Source organism: Notamacropus eugenii, chromosome 6 (genome assembly GCF_028372415.1).
Source record: "Notamacropus eugenii isolate mMacEug1 chromosome 6, mMacEug1.pri_v2, whole genome shotgun sequence".
In the NCBI taxonomy this organism is placed as follows: domain Eukaryota; kingdom Metazoa; phylum Chordata; class Mammalia; order Diprotodontia; family Macropodidae; genus Notamacropus; species Notamacropus eugenii.
This window is the reverse complement of record NC_092877.1, coordinates 7,834,126-7,848,656: the sequence shown is the minus strand read 5'-3', so window position 1 is coordinate 7,848,656 and position 14,531 is coordinate 7,834,126. Positions and strand designations below refer to the sequence as shown.

Sequence of the window (14,531 nt, the reverse complement as noted above, 5' to 3'; positions counted from 1 at the left end):
GACTCATAGGTTAGATCTTCAGCTGGGAAGACAAAAGAACTTTTCGTATTCCTGCACATAGAAAGCAGTATCATGAATATCTTGAATTAGAACAAACTCTGTAAATTCCTCCTGGTTTTTGTGTGTGAGAACTACTTTGAAAGAAAAATAAGATAGGCCTCCATTATTTATATGTAGCATTCAAGAAAGCATGGATATTTGATGACATTCTCCAATATAGAGGGGCCAAAACAAATTTTATTTTACTTTGAAATGCATTATATTATTACTTTTGTAATAGATTCAACTTTCTAATTCTGTTTTTCTTTAGCTTATGTTAAAATTACTTTGCATTCCACAAACACACTCCAGGTATTGGCAGGAACCCAGGAATGTGATGGGTAATGAGGGGAAATTGGCTCAGAATTGAAAATATTTCTCAGATGATTGCATGTGTGTAACTGAGTGGACTATTTATATTAGCCCTGCAAATTAGCCTAAGCATATAGAAGCTTTTATGCCCAAGACTGAAAGAACTAATCTGAGTCCAAAGCAAATCTGTTGTCAGACATCTGGAAAACTTTTAATGTAAAGTGAAGCTGGTTACATTTCTTTAAACGAGTGCTACCCATTTTTGTCAAGTATATTGTTGTAACATTAGTCCATTTTGAAAGAAAGTATTGGAAAATCTGACAGCAAGATGGTAAATTTTTTGAATTTTTTTTTTAAAAAGTTTCTTTCCAGACTCAGAATGTTTTTTTGCCTATCTAGACCCAGAGGGAAGGGGGAGGAAATGCGTGGAGAGAAATCTGACCATTATGGAACTTTCCAATACTAAGCTGAATATAGGTTTATATTACTTTTCTCCTATTTTGTGGGGTAAGAACTGGATAAAAATCAAATGTTCTATGAACCCATAGTTTTATTGATTTGAAGGAAAACTCAAGGCCATTGATAAAGAGGTTAGGGACAAAACTGTGTAAATGTCAGCTGTATGAATAGCATTTCTCTTGACCAAAAATATTTATTCTTTACCAAATCATGCGTGTTCCCACAGGTATGCTACATGTCTCTGTATGTATATTTTATCAAGACAGTAAATCCATTAGACTTTCATCATTCAGTGTTTCGAATCTGAAATTGTTGGTGTTCTAAAATCAGAAAAGCCAGCTGGCTTTTGATGAGCTTTTGTGAACCAGCTTAGTTCTGCTAAAATGCCATGTCTCTCACTAAGCTTCAAAGATATATTTTAAGTGAGCCAAGAGGTTTGAATTATACTCTAAACATACCTCTGATGAAATTGTTTCTTTAACTGAAAATTAAAATCAATATGCATTTCTTAAACCCCTAAATCAGTGCTAGGCACTTTGCTAAGCACTGGGGATACAAAGACAAATATGAGGTAGCCCTGCCCTTAAGAAACTTCTGTTCCAGTGGTGACGGTGCATTCCAGTACAGTTGGGCATTGGGTTATACACCATGTCTTGTTGAAACCCAAGATCACATCTTAATTCAGGTTCATGATAAATCATAAATTTTACTTGTTTGAATCCATAATGTTCTCCCACCCTTTTAGCAGTCAGAAAGGCTTCCTGGCAGATCTAGTCCACATGCTGCGTACTTTGTTTTTATGGCATACAGTGGTAATTAGCCTTTCTATTGTCAGCCTTGGCTAATTTGCCTTGCATGGGACTTCATAAGCCCCTGTGTGTTGAGGGCACTAGTTTAGAGCATTGTACGCTGAAAAATGTGGCTTGCTGTGTGCCTTAATTTTACTTTCATTTACTTGCTTTCTAGAACTCTTCTTCCTGGGTACTCTATAACCTGGCTTCATTTTACTGGAGAATAAAGAACGTGCCCTATCAGGTAGTGGAATGTGCGATGCGAGCTCTCCACTTTTCTTCCAGGTAGTTTACCTCCCTCTGCCTCCCTATTAATGAAGACCAGTAAAGAAGCAATATAGAATAAATCACAGGGAAGGATCCCTCCAAAGTATCTGAGCAATAGTATACGACAGAAAGTTCAAAATAATATGCAAGCATCCCCTTTTGATTTCCAAAGGAAAGATGTACACAGAGCAGAATCTTTCTCCTTAGACTAAACTTTGTCCATCCAGGGGTCCTGGCAGCCATCCTGGGGAAATCATGATCAGGCTAATTTCTCCTTAAGAAATCAGGTTTAATTTCTCCTTAAGCAGGTAATCCAGAGCACATTTTTTAAAAACCATAGAATGTGACTACACTTCACGGTGGGTGATTCTGAATTTTGCACCATTCCATTCAGCAAACTTAAATCCTTGCTAAATGCAAAGCATCAGGTTCTAGGGGAGATGCAGAGAAGAATAAGCTCTTGTCCCTGCTTTGAGGAGCTTCTGACCTAGGAAACTAAAGCCATTGGAGGTGATGCCAGAGTCTGAAGCCAGAGATCATTTTAAAGGATTATAACCCTCCCTTTATTAACCCATCTATGTAACCTATAAAAATGACCCCCAGAACAAGAACATTCTCTGTGTTCCTTCTCTAGCCTGGGAAATAAACGTAGCGTCAGGAGGAAGCCTGTACTTTTGTGTCATTGACAGCAGACGTTCAAAATCTAGCCTGAGTTTTTGCAGTTATTATCGTAAGCACACCAGGAAAAAGTTACAGGATCACATGACTAACCATATCTGAAGTAGCCCTGCTCTCCTTACCAAGAGCAGAGTTGTTTTGAGTCCAGGGGCCCATTAAAACACACTAGGGTTTTTCTCTTTAAAGACACTCTACTATTTGTTGGAATCCCCAGCCAAGGCAGCTGTCCAGACCTGGTCTGTTGCACTGTATCCTGCCAACTTAAATTCTATGGAATGGTGTTTCCAAGCTTGAATAGGACACATTTGGGCACATCTCAGAGAGCTGAGTCCTGATTCTGCCCTTACTGGCTGTAGGACCAAGTTATTGAGCCTCTCTGAACCCCAGCTTTACACTGTGTGAGGTGGAGTAGGGGATGCCCAATGACAGTCCAACACAGGGCTGTCAGGGACAGGTGATGAAATATCTTGAATAATAAAATGCAGTATCAGTTTGAGCCAATGTCATTATTAGCATCACAGTCTTTGCTGGGGTCTTTGGATGGTTTATGGAAACTCATAAAGAGACTTTGCCTGTAGAAAATGGGGTTATTGTTTTTTGCTGGCCTGATTGGTTTGTCTGCTTTCCATGTCCATCTTTAAAGTAACCATTAAAGCATGTCCATCATTAAAGTATTTGTTCCCCTCATACCATCTGTTTCTTCTCTTTCAGGCACAATAAAGATGTTGCTTTGGTGAACCTGGCAAACGTTTTACATAGGGCCCACTTCTCTGCGGATGCTGCTATTGTGGTGCATGCAGCTCTGGACGAGAGTGACTTCTTTACCAGCTATTACACTTTGGGGAATATCTATGCAGTAAATACAACTTATTAATTCATGAAAAACAACCAGTCATTTTCTTGTTCTCTTGTACCGTGTTGTCTCTCTCCCTCTACTGTGCCCCCTACCCCCACACACGCAGTGACAAGAGGAACAAAGATTGTGTTCTTTTCTAATGCTCAGCATATTAATATAGAATGACTGTTTTAATTAAGAAGATCAAACTCCATTTCTTTAAACCACCTCCCTCAAAAAAATATTGGTACGATGAAGGTCACATCTCTTAGAACAGTGTCACCTTCCAGCTTCCCCACCAGATAAAACATTATCTCATGTTACTCATTAGCACAGTGATTTTCGGAAACTAAAATATAGACATTTTTACTAAGCATTTGAAGTTTGGGTAAGTTGGGCAGTGTCTAACCTAGGTTTTCTGTTTTGTTTTTTCTGTGTGTGTGTTCTTTCTTGATCTTCAGATGCTTGGGGAATACAACCACTCCGTGCTCTGTTACGATCATGCTTTGCAGGCCAAGCCTGGGTTTGAACAAGCTATAAAGAGGAAGCATGCTGTCCTGTGTCAGCAGAAACTTGAGCAGAAATTGGAGGCTCAGCATAGGTAACCTGGAGCAACATGGGCTGTTACTAACACTGAAACACTAAGTCAGGACTATACAAGGGTTAGAAGACCAGTGTATGTTGAGGTCATTTGGAAGTGAGTTTATAAAAATTTTTTTTCTTTCCTTTTCTCTCCTTCCTTTCCCCCAAAGCCTCCAGATGGTTTAACATAATTCAAGAGATGTAATTATGTCTTGTATATGTCTCTTGTATAAAGTTGTTTGGGGAGACATAGCTTGACCTACAACATATCTAAACTTCTCTTGTAACAAATGGTGGTACAGGAGGATTTTGTGGGGTTTTTTGTCATCCAAATTCATGAAATTTTGCTTTACCTGTGCTGTGTAATAGGCTGCACAGGGAGCTGTGGATTTGCTGTAGACTGACTTTGATGCTTTTCAGTCAAGTTTTGCTTTTAGGAATAGTAGAGGGTATGATTTAAGAATTCGATTTCCATTGAACCCTGGAGAGGCCTCTACGGAAAGTAGATTGGAAGAAAGCTGTATGGGCAAAGAGCTGGCCTTCAGAGGCCTCTGCTACATTTCCAGATCCCATTTCTGGCAGAGCTTCCTTCACAAAGTTCACTCTTAAATTAAAAGTAAAGTTTCTGAGACATGTAACATGTGAATCAGTACAGCAGAAGCTTAGGCAGAAAACTAACACTGTTACAGTCTCTCAGAGGCTGATGGTTATTTCCATTTGGCCTATTGAGAAGGGAGGTAGAGGGGGTGGGTCACATATACTAGACACAGCATTTGTGTGAGATCTAGACACCCAGGTTGGAAAGCCTTCTCTACCATCAGCTGTCCATGCGACCATGATCAAAGCATAGAACTTTCCCATCTATTTCTTCATCTATAACATGGAGATAAGAATACCTCTGTCCTTCTTGTCATGTGGGGCTGTTGAGAGTAGCAAATACATTGAGAATGACAAATCAGGACAAATGAAGGGCATTTGTACATTATCTAATCTCACATGTTGTAATCCAGCCCTCCACTGCCTTTCTGCTTCCATGCCTCGGGGTCTCATAGAGGTACCCATGCCCATGAACCCTAAGTTGGAGCCAGTCCTCCCTAAAGATGGACAAGCTTTGGGGACAGGCTGAAGATCTTCTGTGCAAAGACCAGTCCAGCTCCTCCCTTCAGATGATCTCATCACTGGGGTAGTTGCAAAGTGATACTTCCTTGGCCAGAGCAGCTCTTGGAGACTGTCCCTTACATCGCAGACAAGTTACAGTCTTCCCTAACCCGATTCTAACACCACCACCACCCCCACCCCCACCTCGGGCCCCACCCCCGATCTCTGATCCCTGACATGGTAGGTAATGATTAGACTATTGCATCATAGAATAAGAAGGAGCGACGGGAGTGAATGGAAGTGGAGCCAACACAGGTTTTGTGGAGGAGGAGAATTACTGAGGCTTGTGATCTGTAGGTCTGCATTATCATGCATTGTTTGGAATAGACTGTCTCAGAAATCCAGTATATACCATGTAACAGACATTGTGCATGTCTGAGAAACTCAGTCTTCATCCTGTGCTGCTGCAGCTGGCCATTCAGCCAAAGAATACCTGGCCGTTTAGTTTTCCTTTATCGTGGTAATTTCAATACAAAGGTTACATTTTAAAATCAGAATTTTAAAAAGCCAATGAGTTTTTCTGAGAACTGGGAACTGTTAACATTTAATTGGAGAAAGAAGGGACCCGTGGGGGGAAAACCACTTTCTAAAGCTCTGTAACTTTTTTCTGGTGTAAAACCTTTTAAAGATCTCTCCAGCGTACCCTGAACGAGCTCAAGGAGTACCAGAAGCAGCATGACCACTACCTGAGGCAGCAGGAAGTCCTAGAGAAACATAAGCTGATCCAGGAAGAACAGATCTTACGGAACATCATCCATGAGACTCAGATAGCTAAAGAAGCCCAGCTCGGTAAGCTCAGACTGCGGCGGCCCCTCAGACCGGGTCTGACTAGGAACAGATGCCTTCCTGGGAGGGCGCTCGCCAGCAGAATTGACTTACCTCTTCCTTTGGTTGATTCATACTGAAATTAAAACCTGATGTTACGACACTTGGTTCCCTCTGACAGAGGAGTACTCCAACAAAACTTAGAGTATCATTGACCTAAGACCATCTGGGTCTGTCGTCTGGACACGTCCCTCACCAAAGTGTAGGGATGTCCTAGACTATATCAAGCAGACCTTCTCCAGGCCAGAGCCTAAGCTGAGGACCTTAGAATAGTTGAGAATCCCTATTGGTCTCCTTGCCACGAAGCTCTTCCCACTCCATCCTGTCCTCTACACAACTGTGCATGTGACCGTCCAGAAGGACAGATCTGGCAGAGTTGCTCTACCACCTATTTCTTCCAGGGTCAGGCCCTTCGCACACTAGCAGTCACCGCTCTTCCAGACCTTTGAAATGACACTCCGGCCTAACCATGCGGACTTTCTTGCTAATACTCACACGTTGCTCTCCACTGTCTGTCTCCATTTTTTTTTTTAAACAGACTCTCCCTAAACCCTAAGATACATTCCCTCCCTGCTACTTAGCATCCATGGTTTCCTTCAAAGCTCCCCGCACGTGGTACCTCCTACTCATGAGGCCCTGCTTGATTCTCTCCAGTTCCTAGGGGTGCTGTCCACATCGCAGCCCCTACCCCACCCCAATGATCTTGTATCTACTTTGTGTTGCAGCCTTACACATGCATGTGTCTTTTCCCTAAGTAGACTACGCTCCATAAGAGCAGCATCTCTTTCGTTTTTCAGTTTTACTCTCCAGGCCAAGCACAGGGCCTGTCCCATACAAAACACAAAATAAAGATTGCTTGTGGGGAAGCCCTTAAACTACCCTTCATTTTCCTATCCCTTCAGAAGTACTTTGGACTGCAGATCATTCTGATTACTGCGGTTTGCATTTATCCATTCACACGGTAGTGCCAATAATTCTTTTTTCTTCGAATTCCTGGATTATAAACAGTTCGACAGAAGGAACAGGATTCAAAGACATTCTGTGCTTAATCCAAAGCAGCTGGTTGGGAACCTGAGTTCAAATTCTGCCTGAGATCTTACTCATTGTGTGACCATTGAACCTCTCTCAGACTCACTTTCCTCATCAGTAAAATGGGGACGATGATAGTGCACCTCATTTGTAGGATTGTTGTGAGGATCACGAGATGGGGCTTTGCAAACGTCCAAGTGTCGTATAGATGTTAACTGTCATTTTTATAATTCATACTTAAATATAGTTAGGACACCTATGGTTTGAATCTAAGTGTTTCAGAATGGTCGTTTTGCCTTGTAAGATCTTTCAAATGGAGAAGTATGTAAAGAAAATGCCAGGCAATGAATTTTCCAATCTCTTAGTACCATTGACTCACAAGGTTTTAAGACTGTCAGGAATCATCTGATGCAAGCCTCTCATTTTTCAGATGAGGAAACTGAGGCCCAGAACAGTTAACTGTCTTCAACTAAGAACATTTTCTCTGTTGTTGATCTTTTTTTTTTTTTCACTTGTGGCCTTACTTTCCCCTCCCAGGGAACCATCAGATATGTCGTCTGGGCAACCAGCAGCATAGCTTACATTGCCAGTGGGACCAACCTGTCCGCTACCACCGTGGAGATATCTTTGAAAATGTAGACTCTGTTCAGGTGTGTTCCTTCTCAGTCTCTTCACTGCTTCTGAGCTTCCTGCGTTTGAGAGCACCCTTTCTTTCATACTCTCCTTATCGCTCAGTTGGAATTGGTTCATCTCTGAAGTTTAGAGCAGTTGTGGTAATGTCTTTGGCAGATTTTGATTATTTGTTATGACTTCTGAAGCCAAATATTGTTGGACCGCAGTGACCCATGTTACTTCTTTGCAGAAATGCTTTCTCATGATCGACTCCTTTCTTCATTCCATCCTTGTCTCCTTTCTCACGAGCGCAGGGTCAGGGTCGAGATTGGGGTGTTGTTTTTTTTTAAATCAAAGTGCCTGTCTTCCACTCTTAAATTAAGCGCTGTCACTTACAGACTTGGAAAGAGAGCTGGTTGCCGTTTAAGGCTGTTCTCTGAATGCGTCAGCCATCAAAATTGTTCATTTTGTGGCTGCAGCCCTGAAAGCCAACAAAATCATTACCAACATCAGTCACCATTTGTTCAACATCTGTGTGCAAGGCATTGCCTTTGCCACTAAAGGTATAAAGAGGAGTATGAGAAATCCCCTGCCTCATGGAACTCACAACCTCGTTAATTGGAAAAACAGAATCTAGTTAAATGATATTGCAGACAGAAGGAAACTGCCAAATAGCAGTCTGGTTCACGATTTCTTCTTAGAGAAGCAATGAAAGGGTTGGTGGTGTCCAGTGGCAGAACTAATTACCATGTTGTTGTCATCTCATGTGGTGGTGGTAGTGATGAGCACTTGAAAAAGACCATGGAAATGGAAAACAGTGTAGCTTCTGGTCTAACATCTGTTACAGAGCACAAGGATTTTGAAAATTTTCATGAACAATTCAATTAATAAAACCGACATGTACTTAAAAACCCAATGCCTTTAATGGTAAAGTGGTTCTAAGGCAAGTTAGAGAAAAAATATACATGTATATATTTTAAATGTGATTCAGGAATAAGAAACAATCATGGTCAAGGGCTTATAGATTATACACAAAGCATGATGAGTGTTCTCTCCAAAAAGCAAATTGAGAAAAGCTAGACATGGCAGGCACCAAAAGTTAAATTGAATTTATCTTACTAGACAGGAGAGGATTGGCTGGGAGTCATTTCTGATTTGGGGTCGTTGTGCTGTCAGACTAGTGACAGTGAGATCAGACTCAATGGCTGATTAAAGAATGTGAGAAGAAGATATTCAGCACCGTTGAGACAGCTCTGTCTAATCTGACCTATTTCAACCAAGTATTGAAACAAAATGGGAAATGAATACATTGACACTGGCAAAGATCATCACCATTTCCTAAGGAAGTTTGATTGATGCAAATCATTCAGCACAATAGAGAGATGATGACGAAGGGCAACATGAAGTCCATGAAATCTTGGGGTGGGTGGGAGAAGATCAGTGAGTGCCTTCAGCTCAAATACAGCAAAAAGCAGCGGAGGCAAAGGCAAATTTTCAGAAAACCTGGTGAGAGACACAATTAGGAAATCATCCTGAGCACACTCTTAAGGCTCGAACTAAAAGAAACAAGAAGAATGGAAAAGATTTGCAAAAATTTCTATAGTGAATTCTTTTTTCTTTCACTGGCAGTGGATCTGCCGTATTTAGACTCTCAGTTTTACAGCTTGTGTGTTACATAAGCATGTGGAAGTTGCACTTAGGAGGAAGAATCAAAAGGAGGAGTTGGACTACACCTAATGTGCACAGGGATTCTGTGCTGGAAGCTTTGTAATTGTGAGCATGTCAAGGAGTTGATTTTCAAACTCTAAATGAAAAAAGAATTCAAAGGAATGGATAAAAAAAAAGGTGAGGAAGAATAGGGCAGAGGTACTCACATACCAATAATCCAGTCTCTATAGACATGGAAGTAGTGTTTGGTGAGAATGTGAGAGTACAGGTGGTCTTCGGTAAGTCATTCTCTAGCAGACCACACCTTGATCATCACCCGTTGACTGGAGAGTGAGCAATCCCACCTGCTGTTGACTGGAAAAAAGCATTTCATTCAGAAGAGCAAGACAGTATCTCAGAAGCTCTCCTCCAAGCATCATGTCTCCCATGCAAGTGTCAGAATCATACAGTATTACTTGAAAGGTAAAACAGATTATTTGATCCCCTGGATATTAATATTGAGAAGGGGAAGCATCAATGTTTGCCACTTTCATGGAGGATGGCCAGCATAGAAGCTAAATGAAACAAGGATTCCCAGTAAACAATGAGGCCCTCTGGATACTCTTGTTGGTGAATAAAATTGTGCTGACTAGATTACACTCTGAAGTATTACATGACCTCCTAAATGAGATTCATAGTCAAAAGATTTTAGCATAACTGCAGACAGAAAAACCAAGTGGATGAAGAATGCCTGTTGTTTAGACTACAGTATGCAATTGGATGGGCAAACCATGCAACAGTCCTAGATGCTACCCATGACGCTGACTTGGGCCTAATCACACAAGTGAGAAGTCTTCTGGTAAGGGTTTATGGCTGTGAATAACAGCGGCCTGTGCAGAGTTAAAGTTGAGGTAGATAGTCTACATAGCACATCTCTTTTGATACATGCCTGTCAATCTGGGCTGTTGGTGCAGAATAAGGCAGAAAATGTTAAGGCGAAGGGTCTCCTGAAGGGTTAAAGAAAGGCTCACGGTGCCCAGAAGGACCTGAGACTGAAAAAGGAGGTGTGTTTGTCTTAAAGCAAGAGAGGAGGATATGATACCTGGGGCTCTGAGGGCATCCACATAGTGTCACTCTTAATACTCTAGGAAGGAGCTTAGTGTTTGGGGGGACTCCATGTTGAGTGTTTCTGGGAGTATAGTGACAAGAACCACACAGGACAAGAAGGTGTGGCTAGGCTGCAGTTTGTACCTATGGAAGGGACACTTGCAGTGATGAGATCGCAGGTCCACCAAGGCATGAAAACAAAGGTGAAATGGGGAATTAAGATGGAGAAGAAGCCTTAAAAGCAACCTTGTCTCACCTCAGCCTAATGTTCCTGGCAAGCCACCATCCACCCATGTCTCTGTCATTGACCGAGTCCCCATTTCACCGGAGACTGAATGTGATGGAAGCTTAGTCACAGAAAAGACGCAGCCGAGGAGGACGGCTGCACCCTGTGGCAAGGCTGATTGGAAACTGACCATGTTTGGGATCCATACTTGCTTTCTGTGCATCATTTCTAAGGAATATCTCAAAGGGAGCACATGCACCATTCTTTCCCTTTTAGATCAATAGATCTAAGGGCTGTATTTGTTGAATCCTACATTAATGGTCCCTTTTAAACCTTAGCCATAGCCTATGAAAATCTCTCCACCTATGTGGATTTTTTAAATGTATTTTTACTGACATCTTTATTTTTTATTTCACCCTCCCAGAGAGCCATCCCTTAATATAAAAATGAAAAAAAGAAACTAATACATTGGAAAACCATTATCTACATACTGGGTTTCAAACCCTTCCGGGAGATGCCTTCTCATTGCTCATCTTTGGGGCAAAATTTGGTCTTACGGTTTCACAGGATTCCATTTCAGTTATTTTCTTTCTTTTTTCCTTATGCATAGTAGCCATTGTATATGTATTGTTTTCCAAGCCCACTTCATTTTGCATCAGCTCATGTAAATCTCCCTGTGCTTTTCCACATTTTCCAGATACGTTGTTTCTTATAGCACAGTAATGTTACATTTTTTCCATTGCTATATTTATTACATTATCATAACCTATTTTAGTCATTCTTGAATCAGTAGGTATCGAGTTTATTTCTAGATCTTTGCTGCTACTGTAAAAAGTGCTAACCATAGATATATGGGTATATGTGGGGCTTTTCTTTGAGGCATATGTGTTGTATTAGAATCTCTGAATCAAAAGGTATGGATGTTTTAGTCACTTTCTTTACATAAGTCCACATTGTTTTCCAGGCTGTTTGGACCAACTCCCAGTTCCCCAAACAGTGCATTAGTGTTCCTGTCTTTTCATAATCCTTCTTTTGTTTTGATTTAACTTCTTATTTTATTCTCTAGTTTGGCGAAGATTCATCAACTTCCAGTATGATGTCTGTGAATTTAGATCTCCATGAAAATCAGAGTGATCTCAGCCATTCCTCCAAGCCTGCCCCTGTGCCCCATTCTGTTCTTTGGGTTTGGGGCTTGGAGTCAGATGCATACAGGGTAAGTACAGAGGAAGCCTCTCTTCTGAAAACAGCATTATCTAGCTACTGATATTCAATGCTATTCAATAAAATACCTGCAGAGTCTTTTGCTAGCCATATAAGATTTTAAAAAATCCCCACAATACTGTCCTTAGGATCAGAGTCTTGGTTGAGGATAGATGAAATAAGTTCAGTATATAAATACGATACAATATATGCACCAATAATGGCAAAACAGAGGCCTACAGAAAGTGATAGGAGAAATCTGATGAAGGAGAGAGATAGACCACTTTTTTAAAATTAATTTATTTATTTTCAGTTTTCAACAATCACTTCCATATGTTTTAAATTTTCTCCCCCTTCTTCCCCAAGACAGTATGCAATCTTATATGGGTTCTACACATACATTCTTATTAAACACATTTTCACATTAGTCATGTTGCATAGAAGAATGAAATGGGAGAAATCATGAGAAAAGAACAAAACATAACAAAAGAGAAAATTGCTTCATTCTGCATTCTGAGTTCATAGTTCTTTCTCTGGATGTGGATGGCATTTTGCATCAAGAATCCTTTGGAAATGTTTTAGGTCCTTGCATTGCTGTGAAAGGCTAAGTCTTTTAGAAACAGTCCTCACACACTGTGGCTGTTAACTGTGTTTAATATTCTCCTGGTTCTGCTCATTTCACTCAGCATCAGTTCGTACAAGTCCTTTCAGGTTTTTCTGAAGTCCACCTATTCATCATTTCTTATAGCACACTAGTATTCCATTGCATACATATACCACAACTTGCTCAGCCATTCCCCAATCGATGGGCATTCCCTTGATTTCCAGTTCTTGGCCACCACAAAAAAGAGCTGCTATACGTATTTTTGTACATGTGGGCCCTTTTCCCATTTTTATGATCTCTTTGGGATATAGCCATAGAAGGACCACTTACTTTTTATAGAAGAGTTTATTCTTCTGGTTCTGGAAAGAAGATTTTCAAAAATTGATGCCTTTTGATTTTCATATCACACTTCCCATTTCTAAATATATTCCTCCCCATCCACACAATGGAGATCTCTTGTAACAAAGATTAAAAGAGGTAAAAAAACACAATAAAACCCCAGCTCAACAAAATCAGCTGACATATCAACCATATCTGACCACATAGATGCAGTATTCTTACAATGATCTCCCACCTGGGCGTGTATTTTTTTTTTTTTGTCATTTTACTCTTATTGTTATGGATATGTTTTTATATAACCTTAAATTTTGAACATCTCCCTCCCCTCTCCGTTTCCCAGCACAGTCAGTTTTGTTGTGGTTTGGGTTTTGGGAGGGGAAGCAGTTTGGCCGAACCCAGTCAATACTTCCTTCATGTCTGCTAGTCTCTGAGACGTACCTCACCCATAATCCCCCACCTCTGCAAAGAAGGGGGACAGTACATTTTCTCAGCTCTTCTTGGTTCATCCTGGTTGTTATTATACAGAATTCTTTTTCATCATCATTTACAACGTTTTCCTCGTTCTACCTACTTCTTCCATTGCTTCTCTCAGTTCTTTACAATCGTTTTTTTACAGTTACGTACCAAAGACCCTGGCTGATGGATCTCTGTTTTATTTGAAGTTCTTTGCTGTTACAAAATGTCCTGCCGTTAACACTTCGGCACACAGGGGGCCTTTCTGTCTTCTTCCTCCTTGGGAGATGTACCTAGCAGTGACGGTATCTTTGAGTGCAAAGGGTGTGTCTGTTTCAGGCACTTTGTTAACAGAATACGGTAGAGAGCCCAGCAGGAGAAAGGCTTTAAAGTTCGAGATGTTAGAGAGGATATGTTCCTGGCGTTGGGGAGGAGCACAGGTTGTTGGAGGGAAGCAGCCTGTATAAACACATGGAACATGGGGTTGGTGGCACACTTCTGGGGAAGCTGAAGATGGTGACTCTTGAGGTCAGGACTTCTAAGTCGTAGCAGGCTAAGCTCACTGGATGTCTACAGTAAGTACAGCATTAATGTGTATGATGAGCCCCTAGGAACAGTAGAAGGGAGGGTTGTTTAAGGAAGGGCCATTTTCCAGCCCAAGTTGGAAAATGGAACAGGTCAAAGCTATTGTGCCATTTAGAGTGGTACAGGGCCTATTAGTGGTACTTCTGCTCCCAGCTGGGCAAAGTAGAGAGACCAGAGACAGACAGAAAGACAGAAGAAAGAGGCAGAAGGAACTGCAGGATGACAGCAGGGCTCAATGACCCATTTTGGTTGGCATATGGGGTTTTTAAAGGAGAGGAATGTGGACTAAGGTTACTGAGGTTGATTGAAGCCAGATAATGGAAGGCCTCAAGTACTATTTTAACAAGGTTCTTTAGAGCCCCAGAGGATCTTTGGGAAGGAGGCTGATATTGTCAAAACTGGCAGGTGTGTGAAGTATGATTTAGAAAAGAGAGAGACGAGGCCGAGAGACATTTATGGGGCTATTTACAACAGTCCAGGTGATGTGGAAAATCCTACCTTAGACTCAGTGACCAAGAGGAAGATGTTACCATCAACGAACATAAGAAAATGGGGCAGAGATAAACAGTTCCATTTTGGACATGTTAAGTTTTCAGCAGGACATTCAGGCAGAGACATCTGGCAGACTTAGAGCAGCAGACCTGGAGCCCAGAAAGGTTCTTTGCTGGTGTCGTCACCCCTGGGAACTGGATGCACAGAGGTGCAGGTACTTGCCCTGAAGCCATGACAGTGGATGAAATCAGAGAAACTGTGTATAGGGCTGAGGGGGACATCCACACTTGG

At 41.3% G+C, this 14,531-nt stretch overlaps 1 protein-coding gene across 4 annotated transcripts in view; it reads left to right on the top strand.

Annotated features, from left to right (window-relative positions):
* Window positions 1-14,531, top strand: part of TTC17 (tetratricopeptide repeat domain 17) — a 109,996-nt gene that overhangs the window by 32,470 nt on the left and 62,995 nt on the right. For all 4 annotated transcript variants that reach the window (XM_072618442.1, XM_072618440.1, XM_072618439.1 and 1 more), the window contains exons 6-11: window positions 1,777-1,886; window positions 3,258-3,402; window positions 3,843-3,982; window positions 5,750-5,910; window positions 7,513-7,625; window positions 11,634-11,780. In XM_072618442.1, coding sequence (XP_072474543.1) covers window positions 1,777-1,886; window positions 3,258-3,402; window positions 3,843-3,982; window positions 5,750-5,910; window positions 7,513-7,625; window positions 11,634-11,780 — 816 coding nt within the window. The remainder of the gene's footprint in view (window positions 1-1,776; window positions 1,887-3,257; window positions 3,403-3,842; window positions 3,983-5,749; window positions 5,911-7,512; window positions 7,626-11,633; window positions 11,781-14,531) is intronic.